Source organism: Symphalangus syndactylus, chromosome 20 (assembly GCF_028878055.3).
Source record: "Symphalangus syndactylus isolate Jambi chromosome 20, NHGRI_mSymSyn1-v2.1_pri, whole genome shotgun sequence".
In the NCBI taxonomy this organism is placed as follows: Eukaryota; Metazoa; Chordata; class Mammalia; order Primates; family Hylobatidae; genus Symphalangus; species Symphalangus syndactylus.
This window is the reverse complement of record NC_072442.2, coordinates 63,597,314-63,616,099: the sequence shown is the minus strand read 5'-3', so window position 1 is coordinate 63,616,099 and position 18,786 is coordinate 63,597,314. Positions and strand designations below refer to the sequence as shown.

Here is an 18,786-nt window from a genome sequence, read left to right as displayed (position 1 = left end):
TCACTATATTGCCGAGGCCGGTCTCAAAGTCCTTAGTTCAAGTGATCCTCCCACCTCAGCCTCCCAAAGAGCTGAAATTACAGGAGTAAGCCACCATGCCCAGCCCCCAAATTTTTTTATAAAGACAGTATCTCACTATGTTTCCCAGGCTAGACCATTCAGTTTAACTGAGTCTAACCTTCATTTGCTAACCTCGGGCAAACTAGTTTCATTCTTGATAATCTACTATAAACTGTTACAAGCGATCTTTCCAAAAAAGGTAATTCTGGTCATAACACACTTCTTAAAAACCCTTTAAAGGCTTAAATATCTTCAGACTCAAGTCCAAAGTACTTAGCTTGCAAGCCTTTTCCTGATTCCGCTCCTCTCTCCAGCCTCACCATTGTCATATCTAACCCCCACCACACTCCGTTCACTCCAGGCAGACAGAATCCCTTGCTGACTCCACACGCGCTGGGCCCGTCACAGCACCATGCTCTTGCCTATGCCGTCTCCCTTTTCCACTACAAGCTCTCATCCACGTAGTTCACCTTTAAGATTCAGCTCACGCCTGTAATCCCAGCACTTTGGGAGGCCGAAGCGGGTGGATCGCTTGAGGTCAGGAGTTCGAGACCAGCCTGGCCAACATGGTGAAACCCCGTTCTACTAAAAATACAAAAATTAGCCGGGCATGGTGGCGGGCGCCTATAATCCCAGGCACTCGGGAAGCTGAAGCAGGAGAATCGCTTGAACCTGGGAGGTGGTGGCTGCAGGCAGGGAGATCTTGCCACTGCACTCCAACCTGGGCGACAGAGTAAGACTGTCTCATAAATAAATAAACTTGTGTAGAATAAACTAGAGGCCACAGACAGTGTCAAGAAGATGGACAGTTCTGAATGGCCTCGGGCCAGGGGATATTCCACTGTCGCCTCTGACTACGGGTGGTCCTGTGGCTGAGGCGCAGCGGGCCCTGGGAGTTGTAGTTCATCAAGCGGACCGAGGAGTCGAGGCTGCGCTGAGCATCCTGGGAATTGTAGTGCTCGCTACACGGTGCCCTCTGCGCAGGCGCACACCGAGAGCCACTTCCGGAACAAGCGTCGCGTTTCTCAGGAGAAACTGCTGGTGAGAATTCCCAGAGTGATAATGGCTACCTACAGTCTGGCGAACGAGAGACTACGCGCTCTGGAAGACATTGAACGGGAAATCGGCGCCATCCTTCAGAATGCAGGTTCGGGATGCGACAGCCCGGACGGCGGGGAGCAAAAGCGTGGCCGGGCTGCACCGACAGACTGACCTGGGACTTGGAGCAGGGTTGGGGAGGGAATCCTACGTGCGTGCGCAGCGAAAGGGCGGGACTGAGAGGGGCTGGCCTAGGGCGAGGCTACACTGGCAGTCTCCGTGTGTCCCCGCCCTCTCTCCGCCCTGGCAGGTACTGTGATCCTAGAATTGTCCAAGGAAAAAACTAACGAGCGGCTTCTAGACCGGCAGGCGGCGGCCTTCACCGCTTCAGTGCAACACGTGGAGGCGGAGTTGTCAGCTCAGATCCGCTACCTCACCCAGGTCGGTGTGTCTGGGGGGTGCTGCGAGCGGACCCCAGCTCTGGGTCAAAGCCTCAGCCTTGGGTGATCCCGGGTGGAGCATTAACTGGGCAGGACCAGACCTCCCCAGCCGGCCGTCCAGAGCCGGTTTCTTCCTCTAAAAGGAAAGAATGGGCCGGGCGCAGTGGCTTGACAGAGTTCGAGACCAGCCTGGCCAACACGGTGAAACCACGTCTCTACCAAAAATATAAAAATTAGGCCGGGCGCGGTGGCTCACTCCTGTAATCCCAGCACTTTGGGAGGCCGAGGCGGGTGGATCATCTGAGGTCAGGAGTTCAGCCTGGCCAACATGGTGAAACTCCGTCTCTACTAAAAATACAAAAATTAGCTGGGCTAGTAGCGGGCACCTGTAATCCCAGCTACTTGGAAGGCTGAGGCAGGAGAATCGCTTGAATCCAGGAGGTGGAGGTTGCAGTGAGCCAAGTTTGCAGCACTGCACTCCAGCCTGGGTGACAAAGCAAGACGCTGTCTAAAAAAAGAAAAAGCCGGGCTTGTTTGTGAGTACCGGTAATCCCAGCTACTTGGAAGGCTGAGGCAGGAGAATCGCTTGAACCCAGGAGGCGGAGGTTGTACTTAGCCGAGATCATGCCATTGCACTCCAGCCTGGGTAAGAGAGCAAAAACTCTCTCTCAAAAAATAATAAATAATGAAAGAATTAAAGGTGGCCCCGCATACCTCACTGGGTAACATCACGTGTGCCTGGCAGAAGATGTGTAAATAATGCTAGAACTACAGAACTTTGTCACTGGAAACTTGGCCTGACCTCAATGCCACGAGGTCCCAGATCTTTATATCCTGAGAAGAGGGACAGGATTGAGAAGGTTCTGAAATCGTCGCAGGGACCACTACCACTACTAATTTTTACGGTGTGCCAGATAGTCTGCATTACTTTATCTAATCTCAACAACTCTAGGAAGTAGTTATTGTCACCCCCACTTTACAGACAAGATTAACATAAGTTAAATGATTTATTTACCCAGCTACCAGGTGGCCTAACAAATTCAAACTCAGGGAAGAAATGAGACGAAATGATGCCTGGTTGGAGTAAGGGTAAAGGAGATGGTGCTCCATTGATAGTCTGTCTTGTAGGTGGCCACAGGGCAGCCCCATGAGGGCTCCAGCTACTCTTCGAGGAAGGACTGTCAGATGGCTCTGAAGCGAGTGGACTATGCCCGCCTCAAGCTCAGTGATGTGGCTCGAACCTGTGAGCAGATGCTGGAGAACTAGGCCAGGGAGATGGACCCAGAGCTCAGAGGGAGACCATCGCCTGTGCCATGGGACAGAACCTGGGAACATGTAGGGTGGGGAGTATGAGCACCAACATACCCTGCTGGTCAAAGTACCCTAGGACAAAGGGGCAAATGGTGGGCATGGAAAAACTGAAGCCTGAGCCTGCCCACAGCTATGCCCTGGCCTCTCCAGCGGGGTGCTCCTGCTCTGCACCCCAGAAACACCCTGACAGGCTCAGAGAGGAGATGGAAACTGACATACCCAACCCACTTCCTCAAACACTTCATGCTGCTGCCCCAAGCTTCCCGCAGACTTGGCCTAACGAAGATACATACTTCTTCATTCAGAGAGACAAAACAAGAACTAGAGTTTTAATAATAATAAAATAACAATAAAAACAAGATCAGACTCTCACTGGGGTAGGCAAGGGACTGAGGAAGTGAAACCAGCCCATATGGTGTCCCAGCACAGCGCCTGCTAAGGAGGGAGGGTGGGAAAGCCCAGGCCTTCGTTGCGGGGACAGGAGGATGCAGGAGAGGGCTGAGGTGGGGGAGGAACAACTGGTGTACTGGGAGAGAGATTTGGGATGAGGGGGAACCATCAGCAAAAAAAGCTGAAGCCAGGAATCATGGTAAGGGCGCAAGGGCCGAGGCCAGTAGTTTCCATAAAGAAGACTCAATCATTACAAAAATAATTTTTAGTAGTTAAAAAACACACATAGGGCCAGGCATGGTGGCTCACACCTTTAATCCCAGCACTTTGGGAGGCCTAGGTGGGCAGATCACCAGGTCAGGAGTTCGAGACCTGCCTGGCCAACATGGTGAAACCCCGTCTCTACTAAAAATACAAAAAATTAGCTGGTGTGGCCGGGCGCAGTGGCTCACGCCTGTAATCCCAGCACTTTGGGAGGCCGAGGCGGGTGGATCACAAGGTCAAGAGATCAAGACCATCCTGGCCAACATGGTGAAACTCCATCTCTATTAAAAGTACAAAAATTAGCTGGGCGTAGTGGCGCACGCCTGTAATCCGAGCTACTCAGGAGGCTGAGACAGGAGAATCGCTTGAACCCAGGAGGCAGAGGTTGCAGTGAGCCAAGATTGTGCCCCCTGCACTCCAGCCTGGCGACAGAGCAAGACTCCATCTCAAAAAAAAAAAAATTAGCCGGTGTGGTGGTGCGTGCCTGTAATCACAGCTACTCAGGAGGCTGAGGCAGGAGAATCGCTTGAACCTGGGAGGTGGGGGTGCAGTGAGCCGAGATCATGCCACTGTACTCCGGCCTGGATGGCAGAGCGATACTCCGTGTCAAAACAAAGCAAAGCAAAACAAAACAAAAAATACACGTAGAATTTGTCCAAGTTATCACCCAGTGTGAAAAGCAGATTTTATAATATAACCGTTTTTAAATGAGGGGCCTAAAAGAGGGCAGTGGCTGCTTAGTCCTATGTTAGATATTAACAAATACATGTAGGCTGGATGTGGTAGGTCACACCTATAATCCTCAGAGGCCAAGGTGGGAGGATCACTTGACTACATAACAGTTCCATAACAGCCTGGGCAACATAGAGTCCGTCTCTAAAAAACGAAAAACAAAAATATGTATACAGTCTACCATGTTGTCACGGGCCAGTCTCCTTTATTACACTTTTTGTAAGAATAAACCAGTTTACCCTCACAAGCTTCCATTCTTGGCTGAGGTATTAGAGTCAGGTGCCACAGGTATATAATGAAACTGCAAATCTGTAAAGGATGAAGAAATTGAGAGATGAGCTCTGAGATCAAGGATAGCTTGAACTAGGGAATCAGATCAAGACATCAACACTATGACCTGACCCACAGTAGGTGCTCAGTGAAAATTTGTCAATGGAATGAGTGGCCCTCACCTCCCTCCCACTAGCTTGCTCTAGCCATCTTCTCCACGATGTTGCCCCGAGCACTAGTCCCTGGGCCCATGGTGGCTTCCTTCCCTCTCCACGCTCTACAGTCCCCGGCTGACTGTCCTCAAGAGGGCCCAGAGTCAACCTTGTGCAGACAACCTTGATACTTGTGTGCCAAGGCCAGGTTTCCAGCCACCTGGGAGCCACTGGGTCAGGGTGCCTGTCAGGAAAGCTCTGGGTCCCTGGGGGAAGGGTTCAAAGGTCCAGTTTACCTGGAGAGGACTGCGGTGACTGCCCCCTCCTCCTCTTGCACAGCACATAGGAAAGGGCTGCGGTGAGGATGAAGACGATAGCCAGGAGGCACAGGACCGCCACTGTGGCTGTGGTACCAGCATTTTTTTCCGGCTGCTTCTGGTTCTCCCCAGCCTCACGCCCAACTGCCAGACTGTGGCCCGCAGTGTGAACGGTGGTTTCATTGGGACGAGTGAGTTCTTTGTCCAAGGACAGTGATCCCACTGGGAGGGTGGGGCGCTGGGTGGACTGCAAAGCGGACAGGAGCATCTGGGCAGGGGTGTGGATGTCTGAAGATGCCCCCTCTGAGGCCTGAGAAATTGGGGGGCTGGTAGGAACTAAATGCTTCTGGTGGGCCACAATCCCCGAGTAAGCATGTCCACATTCTGGAAAGGAAAGAAATGAGGAGTCAGGACTATCAGGAGACAAGGGGAAAAGGCAGATAGAGGTGTAGGGGAGAAAAAGTCATATCTTTTCCTTACCCATCGCAAGGGTCAAGGCTGATACCCCTATAAATAAAAAACATTAACAAGAGAAAAGCCTAACATTTAATCACAGTTTTACATGATGTAGGAACCTTCAGAAACAAAGACCCAAGGAAAGGTGCATGTTTATGCTTAGGCTGTGAAGAATGGACAGTTGTGTAGAAGTATGATTGGATTGGCCGGGTGCGGTGGCTCACGCCTGTAATCCCAGCACTTTGGGAGGCCGAGGTGGGTGGATCACCTGAGGTCGGGAGTTTGAGACCAGCCTGACCAACATGGAGAAACCCAGTCTCTACTAAAAATACAAAATTAGCCAGGCATGGTGGCACACGCCTGTAATCCCAGCTATATGGGAGGCTGAGGCAGGAGAATCACTTGAACCCAGGAAGTGGAGGTTGCAGTGAGCCGAGACTGCACAATTGCACTCCAGCCTGGGCAACAACAGCGAAACTCTATCTCAAAAAAAAAAAAAAAGAAGTATGATTAGACAAAAAGGGTAGGATCTAATGGTAATAAATGGGGGGTGGGGGACCAGCAGGGCCTGTCCGGATTCTTCTTGGCCTCCAAGTATAGGGCAGGACCCCTCCGAAATGAGGGCCTATGACCTACTTCCACATGAAGTTAGAGAATTCCTTTATGGCCAGCTCTCACAGAAAAACAGAAAGAGCAGAGTGAGCTCTTTCTTGATAAGTAGAAACCCCATCTCTACTTACTTCTGCTGTTTTCTTAATTACCAAGGTGCCATGTTTTGGAGTGTCATGTTCTGAGCTCCAACAGAGGGAAGAGTGAGTCAGGGAGGATATCACGCTGAAGGCCAGAAGAGGAAGGCAGTGACAGATGGACAAGGTAGGGGACAAGGAAGTGAGCGAACCACGAGACAAGTGGGTGTCATGACCTGGGAAATCAGACCAGGGCTGGAATCCAGGCTCTGCTGTAAAGTAGCTGTGTAACCTCAAGTAGCTGTGTAACCTCGCCCCTTGTCCCTAACCTCTCTGGAAGTGATCTCTTCCAGCTGTAAAATGAAGATAATTGTAGTACCAAGGGCCAGGGTAGCTGGGAGGATGAAAGGAAATCATAGAGGTCCAGGCAGACTTAAAGGCAGTATGGATGACACAGATCTTACAAAACTTTAGCTAGGACATGGAAGAACCTTCTGTATTTTAATGGTTGTATATTTATTTTAAGAGAAAAATACAACCAGTGCATCAAACTTGTGAATTCACAGATGTTATTGCTTAGGATAATTTACTATTTTTCTTTCTTTTTTTTTGTTGCCCAGCCTGGAGTGCAATGGCGTGATCTCGGCTCACTGCAACCTCCGCCCCCAGGTTCAAGCGATTCTCCTGCCTCAACCTCCTGGGTAGCTGGAATTACAGGCACATGCCACCATGCCTGGCTAATTTTGTATTTTTAGTAGAGATGGGGTTTCACCATGTTGGTCAGGCTGGTCTCAAACTCCTGACCTCAGGTGATCCACCGGCCTCAACCTCCCAAAGTGCTGGGATTATAGGAGTGAGCCACCGTGCCTGGCCTCTATTTAAGTTTTCTTTTTTTTTTTTTTTTTTTTTTTTTTTGAGACGGAGTCTCGCTCTGTCGCCCAGGCTGGAGTGCAGTGGCGCGATCTCGGCTCACTGCAAGCTCCGCCTCCCGGGTTCACGCCATTCTCCTGCCTCAGCCTCTCGGAGTAGCTGGGACTACAGGCGCCCGCCACCACGCCCGGCTAATTTTTTTTTTGTATTTTTAGTAGAGACGGGGTTTCACCGTGGTCTCGATCTCCTGACCTCGTGATCCGCCCGCCTCGGCCTCCCAAAGTGCTGGGATTACAAGCGTGAGCCACCGCGCCCGGCCTTTAAGTTTTCAAAACTAGTTTATGCACACTTAAAAGTAATTCATTTCATTGTATGTAAATTTGAACTCAAAAGAAAAAAAAAAGCATTAAAATATTGAACTCTACTTAATATACATGCTGAAATGTCTTGGGATGAAGTGCAATGTTGTCCTCAACCTGCCCTGAAATGCATCAAGAGGCCGGGTGCTGTGGCTCACGCCTGTAATCCCAGCACTTTGGGAGGCCGAGGCGGGTGGATCACCTGAGGTCAGGAGTTTGAGACCAGCCTGACCAACATGGTGAAACCCTATCTCTACTAAAAAAATACAAAAATTAGCTGGGCATGGTGGCGGGCACCTGTAATCCCAGCTACTCGGGAGGCTGAGGCAGGAGAATTACTTGAACCTGGGAGGCGGAGGCTGCAGTGAGCTGAGCGCACCATTGCACTCCAGCCTGGGCGACAGAGCAAGACTCCATTAAAAAAAAAAAAAAAAAAAAAAATGCATCAAGAAATAAGGTGATGGGCCAGGCACGGTGGCTCACGCTTGTAATCCTAGCACTTTGGGAGGCCGAGGTGGGCGGATCATGAGGTCAGGAGATCGAGACCACGGTGAAACCCTGTCTCTACTAAAAATACAAAAAAAAAAATTAGCCGGGCGTGGATGGCGGGCGCCTGTAGTCCCAGCTACTCGGAGAGGCTGAGGCAGGAGAATGGCGTGAACCCGGGAGGCGGAGCTTGCAGTGAGCCGAGATTGTGCCACTGCACTCCAGCCTGGGCGACAGAGCGAGACTCTGTCTCAAAAAAAAGAAATAAGGTGATGGATGATGGATAGAAGGATGAATAGGTGGATACTTAATAAAGCAAATATCATGTAATTGCTGTAAAATTGATAGTGTAAAATATATGTTTATGTAAATATGTAAAATACACATATATAAATAAAATTGTAGAATCTAGGTGGAGGCATTGGATATTCAGTGTGCCACTCTTTCAACTTTTGTATATGTGTAAATCTTCATAATAAAATATTGGAAAAGAAAAATAAGCCAGGTGTGGTGGCTCATGCCTGTAATCCTCGCACTTTTGGAGGCTGAAGCGGGCGGATCACAAGGCCAGGAGTTCGAGACCAGCCTGGCCAACATGGTGAAACCCCGTCTCTACTAAAAATACAAAAATAGCCAGGCTTGGTGGTGCGCGCCTGTAATCCCAGCTACTCAGGAGGCTGAGGCAGGAGAATCTCTTGAACCCGGGAGGCAGAGGTTGCAGTGAGCCAAGATCGCGCCACTGCACACCAGCCTGGGTGACAGAGTGAGACTCCATCTCAAAAAAAATAAAATAAAATAGTACTTTGATTTCAAGAAAAATATTAAGAAGTAGACAATAGCACACGTGGTAGAATGAATTGGCAAAAATCATGAAGGTGATGGTGAATGATCACCCCGTTTGGCAAACAGGGACTCGAGTCTAGGTACTTTGGACAGGATCAGAAGAAGGTTCTAGGAATGTGCGGCCCCAGGGGAAAAGGCTCAGGTAAAGAAAACTGTCAGGTGGAGGCCGCTAAGCCCTGGCGGCAGAGCCTGAAGAGCAGTGGCAAAGTCTCACCTTTGAGATCAAGACAGCTCATCAATTCCAGCACCCATGGGTCCTTGTTGCCCCCACACACGCTCCAGGAAAGGAACTGGAACCTGCGGAGGAGAGACCTGGGCTCAGCTGCGGCTCCTTCTCTCCTTCCTCATTCCAGAGGTGTGAAGTCGCCACCAAGAAAGAGCCCTTTCCCCTGGGACTGGGAAATTCCCAGTGGGTGGGTAAGACGGGGAATGAGAGCAAACAGAAGCCGGAGATGGGGCTAGGTGCGCCAAGAAGGAGTTCAGGTTTGACCAGAGAGGGTCTTGGAGGCACCTGGCAAGGAGGGGACACGCAGGTGCTGCCCTCGCAGAGGCAGGTGAAATTACCTGGTGTAGTATAGACAGCGATGATATGTTCTCAGGTGTTTCCGGAGACGATTCATGAACTGAACCGATGGCGGGGAGTCAGAAGAAATTATTTTACCACAATAACAACTTCCAGTGACGCTGCCCTCGTTGCCATTGCCTGAGCGGGACGGAGGTGGTCAGCACCTGTTCCCAGGCCCAGGGTCCCCACTCCGCTGTTCCCTGGCCTCCAATCCACAGCCCCATGACAGCCTCTCCGTGGACCCAGGGTCAGAGCGCCAGGCTCAACCCACACATCATCACGCCCCCCCCACGACATCCATAATCCCGCCCGGAGCCTGGCGTCCCCGGGCCTCTGTCCCCAACCCCAGGCGGCTGGCTGGCTTTCCTCCTGCCCCCGCTGCCTTCATCAACTCAACTCCGTGGGCCTCGTGTGCCCTCCCCAACTCACCCCCTTCCCATGACTGGGGAATCTGGGTCCCCTGCCCCGCCCCCGGCTAACCTGGCTGAGTCAGGTACACCAGCAGGAGCAGGAGGAGCACGAGGGACCCGAGCCCCAAGTCCCGTCCCATCTCGGGGCTCCGCGGACTCTGCGGGGATGGAGCCACCTCGCTCTGACTCCCACACAGGCTCCGGCGCGTGACGTCCCGCTGGTTTCTCAATGGCTTTCGCCAGGGACCGGAGGAGACGGCGGCCGAAGAGAAGGCGCGAGCCGGCGGCACCCCCCGCCCCCGCTGTGCCCCGACCGTGCGCTCAGTACCCGGCCCGCGCCGTGCCAGCCTCTGCACGCAGGGAAAGCCCAGGAGGTGGAGCTCCCGCGCCCTGCGCCCCCGCACTGGGCCCGAGCTCCGTCGAGGGACGGCCAGGAATCTTGGAAGAAACCGAAAGAAAACTGGCGGCGGGCGAGGAGTGGCGGGAGGACGGCGGCCCCGGGAGCCGATTCGGTTCGGTTCAGGAGGCCGCCCGCCTCGCCCGCCCGCGGACCTGTGAGGCGGCTGCACGGCCGGACCGGCCCTCCTCCTCCAAGGCACTTTCACTTCCCCGCTCCGGGCGCGGCGGGACCCAGCAGCGCTGCATGAGCCTCCCGGGCGGCCCGGTAGAGGGAGTCGCCGCCAGCCCCGGCCGCGCGCACCTGCGGGGCAGCCACCCGCGGACGGACGCACCGAGCCCGGGGGGCGTGGCCGCCCGCTGAGCCAGCGAGGGCTCGGGCAGCCCTGACGTCACGACCGCACCCGCGCACCCTCCACCCCGAGGTATTTACCTTCGAAAAGTGGTGGCGGCTGCCGGTACTGGAAGAGTGGGGCGGCCGGGAGGGGAGGTCTACCGGGGCTGCCCGCCACGCAGATCCGAGCCCAGGGAACACCCTCGCTCCCACTCCTATACCCCACAGACGCATCCAAAATGCTTCCCTCCCCACCAAACCCTTCCCCGTAGGATTAGCCCTCTCTCCTCTCTAGCCTTAATTTAAACTCTGCTTTTGAGGGTCTGAACTCTCCAATTTTAAGCCCCAAATACCGTCTCATCCCTGAGTAGTCTTCTCCAACCCTCGTCACCCACTTTCAAGTCTAGCCCCCATTTTCCTCCCTAAACTCCCATCCTCAGCCCTGAAAATCCTCCCGTCAGCTCCTAGCATATCCACGGATCCAACCCTAAGTGACTCTCAAACCTACCCTCTCCCCCAATTTGTGACCCAGCCCCAAACTCTGTCATTGCTCTCCTGTCCCTCACCATATATCCCTTCTTTTGCTCAGTCTGGGCCGGGGCCCTGTGCCCCTGAAGACATGGAGTTTGTGTCTGGATACCGGGATGAGTTCCTTGATTTCACTGCCCTTCTCTTCGCCTGGTTCCGAAAGTTTGTGGCAGAGCGTGGACCTGTAGGGACTAGCCTTGAGGGCCGCTGGTGGCAGCTGGAGGCCCAGCTCAGAAGGCTGCCCCAGGACCCTGCCCTTTGGGTGCTCCATGTCCTGCCCAACCGGAGTGTGGGCATCAGCCTGGGGCAAGGGGCAGAGCCAGGTCCTGGACCAGGCCTGGGGACTGCCCAGCTCCTGGGAGACAACCCTGCACTCCACCTGCGAGACCTGGGCCCCTATGTCAGCCTTGTCAGCCTAGAGGATAGGGAGGAAGGGGAGGAGGAAGAGGAGGAAGATGAAGAAGAAGAGAAGAGAGAGGACGGGGGTGCAGGCACAGAGAAGGTGGAACCAGAGGAGGACCGGGAGCTAGCCCCTACCAGCAAGGAGTCCCCCCAGGAAACAAACCCTCCAGGAGAGTCAGAGGAGGCTGCCCGGGAGGCAGGAGGTGGCAAGGATGGCTGCCTAGAGGACAGGGTGGAGAACGAAACAAGACCCCAGAAGAGGAAGGGACAGAGGAGTGGTAAGAACCCAGGGCTGGCCCTGCCCTACCCCTTGCCCAGCCATCCTCCCTTCGGAAGCCCTCCCCTGCCACTAGTTCTGAGTGCTGGCCTTCACGCCAATCTGGCCTGAAAAGGTGTTTTTAATGACCCACAGTGGGTTTTGTTTTTCAATTTAATGTTTAAACATTGCAAGAAAAAAAGTATCCAGAAGTCTGGATTTACACATTCCCAAGAAAAATCTCAAGCTCTGACAGTGGGCCTACATTTCTGCATGGCAGCGCATTCTGGTTCTCTGTAGCAGCTGTCCCCTTTAGAAGGAGCGTGCCCTCTCTACCCAGAGCCCTTTACTCAGTGAGGTTACTTACCTAGCCCCTGTAGGTATTTGAGTTTGGTACTCCTGACCCTGATCACATTTGTCTCTCGCTGCCCCCCACCACCTCAACTTTTCCCTCTTTCCCCAGAGGCTGCCCCCCTGCACCTTTCCTGTCTCTTACTTGTGACGGATGAGCATGGCACCATCTTGGGCATTGATCTGCTAGTGGATGGAGCCCAGGGAACGGCAAGCTGGGGCTCAGGGACCGAGAACCTGGCTCCTCGGGCCTATGCTCTCCTCTGTCACAGCATGGCCTGTCCCATGGGCTCTGGGGATCCCCGAAAGCCCCAACAGCTTACTGTGGGAGATGCCCGGCTGCATCGGTATAGAAATCTGGTATCTGAGGCTGGGGAGGGCTGGGGCCCTGGATTCCCAAGCACCTCCGCCAGCCTGATGCCATCTTCCCCCCTATTTAGAGAGCTGGAGAGCTTGGTCCCAAGGCTAGGTGTGAAGTTAGCCAAGACCCCAATGCGGACATGGGGTCCCCGGCCAGACTTCACCTTTGCTTCCCTTCGTGCTCGAACCTGCCATGTTTGTCACAGGCACAGCTTTGAAGTGAAGCTGACACCTTGGTGAGCAGCCCCAAAGCTGGGGGAGAGGAAGACCCCAATAGGCCAATAGAAGGAAAGCAGGGTGGTGGGGGCGCCTAGCAGACAGAAGGAGGGGCAGGGACATGAGAAGATGCAGAGGAAACAACAGACTGTTACAGGCGGTTACAGGGTGTAAGACAAACAGACCGAGTGACATATGGGCAGCTGCTGGGCAGATAAACAGCAGACAGGACCTACAGAGGTTAACACTAGGTGCCCACCACCCAATGTGTCCCCAGCCCCCAGTGTAGTGCTGTCTTGTATTGTGGAGAGGCTTGTCTCCGGGCTGACTGGCGGCGGTGCCCAGATGATGTGAGCCACCGAGTTTGGTGCCCAAGGCTTGCAGCCTTCATGGAGCGGGCAGGAGAACTGGCAACCCTGCCTTTTACCTACACCGCAGGTACCATAAGGAGGTCAGAATGGTTGGGGGAAACTGGGACCAGGTCTTGGAGACTGGGAATTAGATGTCTGGGAACAGGGTCCTGGAGTTGAAGGCTAAGTGTCTGGGGCTAGAGCCTAGATCCCTGGAAGAAGGGCAGGGGCTGGGCGTTTGGGGCTGGAGACGGGGTCTCTGAAGCCGAGGCCTGAGTGTCTGGGTCGCTGAGAGAGTGCAGGGATTGGGGGACAGGGATTCAAACACTTACTTGCTTCCCAGCTCCACCACTAACTGCAGTGTGACCTTAAACCACTTTACTTCTTGAAGCCTCCATATCCTCATGAGGGATACGAGGAGGGCCTGTGGAATTGTTACAAGGATGATCTTGGCTTGGTGCCTGGTACACTGGAGACACTCAGAAATGGTAGTTCCCTGCCTGACTGGGACCAGACTTAGAACCAGGGTCCTTGCAGGAGGCTAGGGAGAGTTCAAGTCCGGGGTTCTAGGCCGGGCAATGGTTCACACCTGTAATCCCAGCACTTTGGGAGGCCAACTTGAGCCCAGGAGTTTGAGATCAGCCTGGGCAACATAGACTCTGTCTCTACAAAAAATAGAAAAAGTTAGCCAGGCATGGTGGTGCACTCGCTTCTGGTCACAATTCTCGGGAGACTGAGGTGGGAGAATCGTTTGAGCCCAAGAGGTCGAGGCTGTAGTGTGCCGTGATCATGCCACTGCACTCTAGCTTGGGTGATAGAGCAAGACTCTGTCTCAAAAAAAAAAAAATGTCTGGGGTTCTAGCCCAGCACCTCAACTCCTCCCCTTCTTCTCCAGAGGTGACCAGTGAAACCTTCAACAAAGAGGCCTTCCTGGCCTCTCGGAGCCTCACTCGTGGCTACTGGACCCAGCTCAGCATGCTGATTCCAGGCCCTGGCTTCTCCAGACACCCCCGAGGCAACACGCCATCCCTCAGCCTTCTTCGCGGTGGTGCGTGGGGTCTCTCTTCAGGCATGGGCCCCTCGGCCTAGAGGGAAGGACTGGGAAGAAGTTGTCTGGGTCCCAGATAATCCCTCCACATACACACTGACCCTTACCAACAGCACCAGGGCCATTTCAGGCCTTTCCCAGCCAACTCCGCCCAGAAACCCCATGCCTATGCAAACCCCCATTCCTCTTACTGCAGCTCTCTCAGGGAATACAGCCCCTTTGGAAGGAAGAAGGAGATGGGTCAGGTGGGGGTCTCCCTGACCCCAGGCCCCTCTTTCTTTCGTCCTCTCAGGAGACCCCTACCAGCCTCTCCAGGGGGACGGGCCTGCCCTGATGCCTCCTGTGCCCCCAGATCCACCCCAGGGTGTTTTGGGTGAGCTGAAGGGGCCCTGTGGGAGCTAGGGGTAGGGCCAGGGACAGCAGAACCAGAACCTGGGTGGCTGTGAAGAAGAGGTTTGTTAGACTAGAGGGGGTGGGGGTCCAGGGCCAGGTCCTCTAGTAACCCTCTCCTCTCAGGCTCATGGCAGGATTACTACACATGGCGGGGCCTCAGCTTGGACTCCCCCGCAGCCGTGCTTCTCACCTACCCGCTGACCGTGTACTACGTCATCACCCACCTGGTGCCCCAGTCCTGTAAGGAGAGCGGAGTGGGGGGTGGAGCAAGATGGGGGAGTAAGAGCAGACCGCATCCGTAAAGCGCTGGTTTTTCACCCAGTCCCTGAGCTCAACATCCAAAACAAACAATCACTGAAGATCCACGTGGTGGAGGCCGGGAAGGAGTTTGATCTTGTCATGGTGTTTTGGGTAAGTCACCCCAGGCCTGAAGGTTGGGCATTTTGGTATGGGGGTGGGCACAGGGTGGAACCCAGATCTATCTTTCTTTCTGTCCTTCAGGAGCTTTTGGTCCTGCTCCCCCATGTGGCCCTGGAGCTGCAGTTTGCAGGTGATGGCCTGCCCCCCGAAAGCGACCAGCAGCATTTTACCCTGCAGAGGGTGAGGGCTGAGGGGACCCTGCTTTTCAGCCCTGACCCCTCCAGTGACCTCCTGGTTGGGCTCTACCCTTCTGCGCCCCACTCCCCATCTTGCCTGGTGCATCCTCCAGTTCCCTGACTTCCAGTGGCTTTTCTACCCCACTCCTGGCCCCTCAGGACAGCCCAGAGGTGTCTGTCCGGCCTGGTTCCGGCATATCAGCACGGCCCAGCTCTGGCACTAAGGAGAAAGGGGGCCGCAGGGACCTGCAGATCAAGGTGTCAGCAAGGCCCTACCACCTGCTCCAGGGGCCCAAGCCTGACCTGGTTATTGGTAAAAGCCTGGGACTCAGGGTTAGGCATGTGGGGAAGGTGGGAGAGAAGGCCACCGTGGGAGCCAGCTTCTCCCTCCTCTCTGTCTGCAGGATTTAACTCCGGATTTGGTCTCAAGGATACGTGGCTGAGGTCTCTGCCCCGGTTACAGGTGGGCAATAGGGGCAAAAGGGGACTTCTCTCCCCTCCTGCCTGGCCCCTCCCCATCTCCTTTTCTGAAAGTCTCTGGGCTCTCCTTCTCTTCACTATCACCTGCTCCACAAACCTGGGGAGTGCCCACGGGTCCCCCTGCCTCTCTCTGTGTCTGTCTCCGTCCTTCCCCTGCTCCCCTCCGCCCGATCTGTCCGGGGGCCTTGGCTTTCAGCCCTGTCTGTCATTCTGGCTGCTGGGATGGATCTGGGGAGGGGCCTCTCAGAGCGACTCTCGCTCCGCCCCAGTCCCTCCGAGTGCCAGCCTTCTTCACCGAGAGCAGCGAATACAGCTGTGTGATGGACGACCAGAGCATGGCGGTGGCCACTGGAGGGGGCACCAGCCCTCCCCAGCCCAACCCCTTCCGCTCCCCCTTTCGCCTCAGAGCGGCCGACAACTGCATGCCCTGGTAAGGGTCTGCGACCCTATTTCCTTCCTGACCCTTAACTTCTCTTACTCTCTGGCTCCACATTCTCAAAGACCCACCTCTGCCCTAGTCCCTGCTGTCCTGGGGCCCTCCTGCCCCCAGCCCAGCAACCTGCCTTCTCTGCCCCCACTACTCGTCGCCCCCATGGGAGGTCTCGACATCCCCCAGCACACCCCTCTTTAAATCTAGCTCACAGAATCTCCCCAACCCACAAAAGACCCCGCGAACCTCCAACAGACCCAACCCTGAGTCTAGCCCCGTGCCCTGGAACTCAGAGGGGCAAGCCCCGCCCCCTGGAGCCCCGCCCTTGGCGTCCCGCCCCCTGGTCCCTGACCGCCCCTGGAGCCCCGCCCCCTGCTCCCTGACCGCCCCCTGGAGCCCCGCCCCCTGGTCCCTGACCGCCCCCTAGAGCCCCGCCCCCTGGGAGTCCCGCCCCCTGGTCCCTGACCGCGCCCCTGGAGCCCGACCCCTGGGAGCCCCGATCCCTGGGAGTCCCGCCCCCGGTCCCTGACTGTGCCCTGCGCCCCCGCAGGTACTGCAATGCCTTCATCTTCCACCTGGTTTACAAGCCTGCGCAAGGGAGCGGGGCCCGCCCGGCGCCCGGCCTCCCACCTCCGTCCCCAACTCCCTCCGCTCCTCCTGCCTTCACCCGAAGGCGCCGAGGAGAAAAGAAACCTGGGCGGGGGGCCCGCCGGCGGAAATGAATGCTGATGCCGTAGTAGTCCCCCCCTCCCAAACACTGAAAGGAAAACGTGAAAACACTCAAGGCCTAGGGGGAGGACAGGTTGGTAAAACACGAAAAGGTAAATAAAATTACTTGTTTGAAACCACTGAGTCATTGACCTTTTGATTACACGCTCATAATTGGGCCATTAAACTGGGAAGGAAGAGAAAGATTTTTTTGTTTGTTTGTTTTTTGAGACAGAGTGTCCCTCTTGTCACCGAGACTGGAGTACAGGGGACACGATCTCGGCTCACTGCAACCTCTGCCTCCCGGGTTAAAGCGATTCTTCTGCCTCAGCCTCCGGAGCTAGGATTACATGCATGCGCCACCACACCCAGCTAATTTTTGTATTTTTAGTAGAGACAGGGTTTCGCCATATTGGCCAGGCTGGTCTCGAACTCCTGACCTCAGGTGATCCGCCCGCATCGGAAAAGGAGTTAGGGATGACTTACTTTCCCCCAGCCCCTTTTAGTCCCCTCGACGGCTGTCATTTCTTTAACTCAGAGTCTGGGATTGTGACCCTCCTTGGTAATCCCATCGTTCTCCTAATTATGTGTTGGCCAGTCGCTTTCCAGCCCCGGTAACCCTAAGGGACTGGCCCCAAGGCAAGGAAAGACCGAGCAGCAGAAAGTGGCTTCTTCCTGGGGGCGGGAGAAGCAATCACCCTCCTGGGACCACACAGACCCTTGGTTTGGATTCAGTGAAAGGCCTCAGCCACTCAACTCCACCTTTTCTCACCACCTCGTATCCCATAATCAACTCCTGCTGAGCTCTTCTCCTGAAATCACTCAAGTCCGCCAAGGTATGTCCATTCCCGCTGCAAACTCCACAGTATCACATCGCCACATTGCAGCCCAGAGTATTCCTCCTCAAAAAAAGACATCCGAGGGCCGGGCGCGGTGGCTCACACCTGTAATCCCAGCACTTTGGGAGGCCGAGGCAGGTGGATCACCTGAAGTCGGGAATTCGAGACCAGCCTGGCCAACATGGAGAAAACCCCGTCTCTACTAAAAATACAAAATTAGCCAGGCATGGTGGCACATGCCTGTAATCCCAGCTACTCGGGAGGCTGAGGCAGGAGAATCCTTTGAACCTGGGAGGCAGAGGTTGCAGTGAGCCAAGAACGCGCCATTGCACTCCAGTCTGGGCAACAAGAGTGAAACTCCGTCTCAAAAAAAAAAAAAAAAAAAGAAATTAACCAGGTGTGATGGCACGTGCCTGTAATCCCAGCTACTCAGGTGGTTGAGGCAGGAGAATCATTTGAACCTGAGAGGCGGAGGTGGCAGCCAAGATCGCGCCACTGCACTCCAGCCTGGGCGACAGAGTGAGACTGTCCCAAAAAAAAAAAAAAAAAAAAAAGACATCTGACCTCATTTCTCCCTTGCTTCAGTCCCTTCAGTGACTTCCCTTAGCTCTTATAGTGTGGGCTGCCCTTAATGACTTCAGTCACTGAGTATAGAAAGGGAAAGACAGGAGAAACCTGGCAGATACCACCTTAACCAAGGGATTAAGGTGAACAATTAAGTCCTGTTGATGTTATTCTTAAGTCTCTTTCATTTTGTAACATACCTCCTTGCCTTTTATTTTTTATTTCATGACACTGATATGAGAAGACACGGAATCATTTGTCCTGTAGAATGTTCCTCACTCTGGAGCTGGCTAATTACTTCCTCAGGGTGTTTTTAATGTGTTCATCTATCTTCTTCAGTTCCTGTCAACCAGTAGTTAGATCAAGATGACAAGGCTCTGCTGATGTGGTCCCTGCCAACCTCTGCAGGCTGATCTCATGCCATTTCCTTCCCCTGTCAACTCTGCAGCCAGATGCTTCTAAATAAAGATGCACTCTCTCACTGTGGAACTTCCCATGTATTTTTTGTTTTGTTTTGTTTTTGAGATGGAGTTTCACTCTTATTGCCCAGGGTAGAGTGCAGTGGCACAATCTTGGCTCACTGCAACCTCCACCTCCTGGGTTCAGGTGGTTCTCCTGCCTCAGCCTCCCAAGTAGCTGGGACTACAGGCGCCCGCCACCATGCCCAGCTAATTTTTGTATTTTTAGTAGAGATGGGGTTTCACCATGCTGGCCAGGCTGGTCTCAAACTCTTGACCACAGATGATCTACCTGCCTCGGCCTCCCAAATTGCTGGGTTTACAGTCTTAAGCCACTGCGCCTGGCCAGAACTTCCCATGTTCTTGCTCAACTAATTCTTAGCCTAGGTGGCAGCCTAAATGTCACTTCCTTTGGAAAGGAAGCATTT

The 18,786-nt window shown here is 54.2% G+C and overlaps 3 protein-coding genes across 8 annotated transcripts; 2 read left to right on the top strand and 1 right to left on the bottom strand.

Annotated features, from left to right (window-relative positions):
• Window positions 1-1,046: 1,046 nt before the first annotated feature.
• On the top strand, window positions 1,047-3,208 carry MED11 (mediator complex subunit 11). 2 transcript variants are annotated; one of them, XM_055257958.2, is made up of 3 exons: window positions 1,047-1,207; window positions 1,409-1,539; window positions 2,667-3,208. In XM_055257958.2, the coding sequence occupies exons 1-3, from the start codon at window positions 1,123-1,125 to the stop codon at window positions 2,802-2,804; spliced, it is 354 nt and encodes a 117-aa protein (XP_055113933.1). In that variant the 5' UTR covers window positions 1,047-1,122; the 3' UTR covers window positions 2,805-3,208. The 2 variants fall into 2 exon arrangements, with proteins under 2 accessions (XP_055113933.1, XP_055113934.1); XM_055257959.2 differs by having other exon boundaries at window positions 1,056-1,207; window positions 2,558-3,208.
• Window positions 3,150-10,389, bottom strand: CXCL16 (C-X-C motif chemokine ligand 16). Of its 2 annotated transcripts, XM_055257942.2 has the most exons (6): window positions 9,720-10,386; window positions 9,239-9,377; window positions 8,889-8,971; window positions 4,954-5,358; window positions 4,475-4,544; window positions 3,150-4,379 (listed from the first exon to the last, which is right to left on the bottom strand). In XM_055257942.2, the coding sequence occupies exons 1-5, from the start codon at window positions 9,787-9,789 to the stop codon at window positions 4,477-4,479; spliced, it is 765 nt and encodes a 254-aa protein (XP_055113917.1). In that variant the 5' UTR covers window positions 9,790-10,386; the 3' UTR covers window positions 3,150-4,379; window positions 4,475-4,476. The 2 variants fall into 2 exon arrangements, with proteins under 2 accessions (XP_055113917.1, XP_055113916.1); XM_055257941.2 differs by having other exon boundaries at window positions 3,150-4,544; window positions 9,720-10,389.
• Window positions 10,390-10,467: 78 nt separating this feature from the next.
• On the top strand, window positions 10,468-16,634 carry ZMYND15 (zinc finger MYND-type containing 15). 4 transcript variants are annotated; one of them, XM_055257903.1, is made up of 14 exons: window positions 10,468-10,503; window positions 10,969-11,587; window positions 12,029-12,263; window positions 12,357-12,512; window positions 12,770-12,930; window positions 13,738-13,890; window positions 14,183-14,263; window positions 14,407-14,523; window positions 14,606-14,694; window positions 14,785-14,883; window positions 15,039-15,192; window positions 15,260-15,342; window positions 15,629-15,789; window positions 16,340-16,634. In XM_055257903.1, the coding sequence occupies exons 2-14, from the start codon at window positions 10,999-11,001 to the stop codon at window positions 16,509-16,511; spliced, it is 2,250 nt and encodes a 749-aa protein (XP_055113878.1). In that variant the 5' UTR covers window positions 10,468-10,503; window positions 10,969-10,998; the 3' UTR covers window positions 16,512-16,634. The 4 variants fall into 4 exon arrangements, with proteins under 4 accessions (XP_055113878.1, XP_055113880.1, XP_063484460.1 ...); XM_055257905.1 differs by lacking the exon at window positions 14,407-14,523 and having other exon boundaries at window positions 15,284-15,342; XM_055257904.2 differs by having other exon boundaries at window positions 10,486-11,587; window positions 15,284-15,342.
• Window positions 16,635-18,786: the final 2,152 nt, after the last annotated feature.

Coding starts and splice junctions, on each gene's coding strand:
- CXCL16 (XM_055257941.2), bottom strand. CDS start 9,789: ATGGGACGGGACTTGGGGCTCGGGTCCCTCGTGCTCCTCCTGCTCCTG. Junction 9,378..9,719: donor GGTGTACCTGACTCAGCCAG/GTTAGCCGGGGG, acceptor CGTCCCGCTCAG/GCAATGGCAACGAGGGCAGC. Junction 4,545..4,953: donor GTCACCGCAGTCCTCTCCAG/GTAAACTGGACC, acceptor CATCCTTTACAG/ATTTGCAGTTTCATTATATA.
- ZMYND15 (XM_055257903.1), top strand. CDS start 10,999: ATGGAGTTTGTGTCTGGATACCGGGATGAGTTCCTTGATTTCACTGCC. Junction 14,264..14,406: donor TCCACCCCAGGGTGTTTTGG/GTGAGCTGAAGG, acceptor CTCTCCTCTCAG/GCTCATGGCAGGATTACTAC. Junction 15,343..15,628: donor GGTCTCTGCCCCGGTTACAG/GTGGGCAATAGG, acceptor GCTCCGCCCCAG/TCCCTCCGAGTGCCAGCCTT.
- MED11 (XM_055257958.2), top strand. CDS start 1,123: ATGGCTACCTACAGTCTGGCGAACGAGAGACTACGCGCTCTGGAAGAC. Junction 1,208..1,408: donor CGCCATCCTTCAGAATGCAG/GTTCGGGATGCG, acceptor CCGCCCTGGCAG/GTACTGTGATCCTAGAATTG. Junction 1,540..2,666: donor AGATCCGCTACCTCACCCAG/GTCGGTGTGTCT, acceptor TCTGTCTTGTAG/GTGGCCACAGGGCAGCCCCA.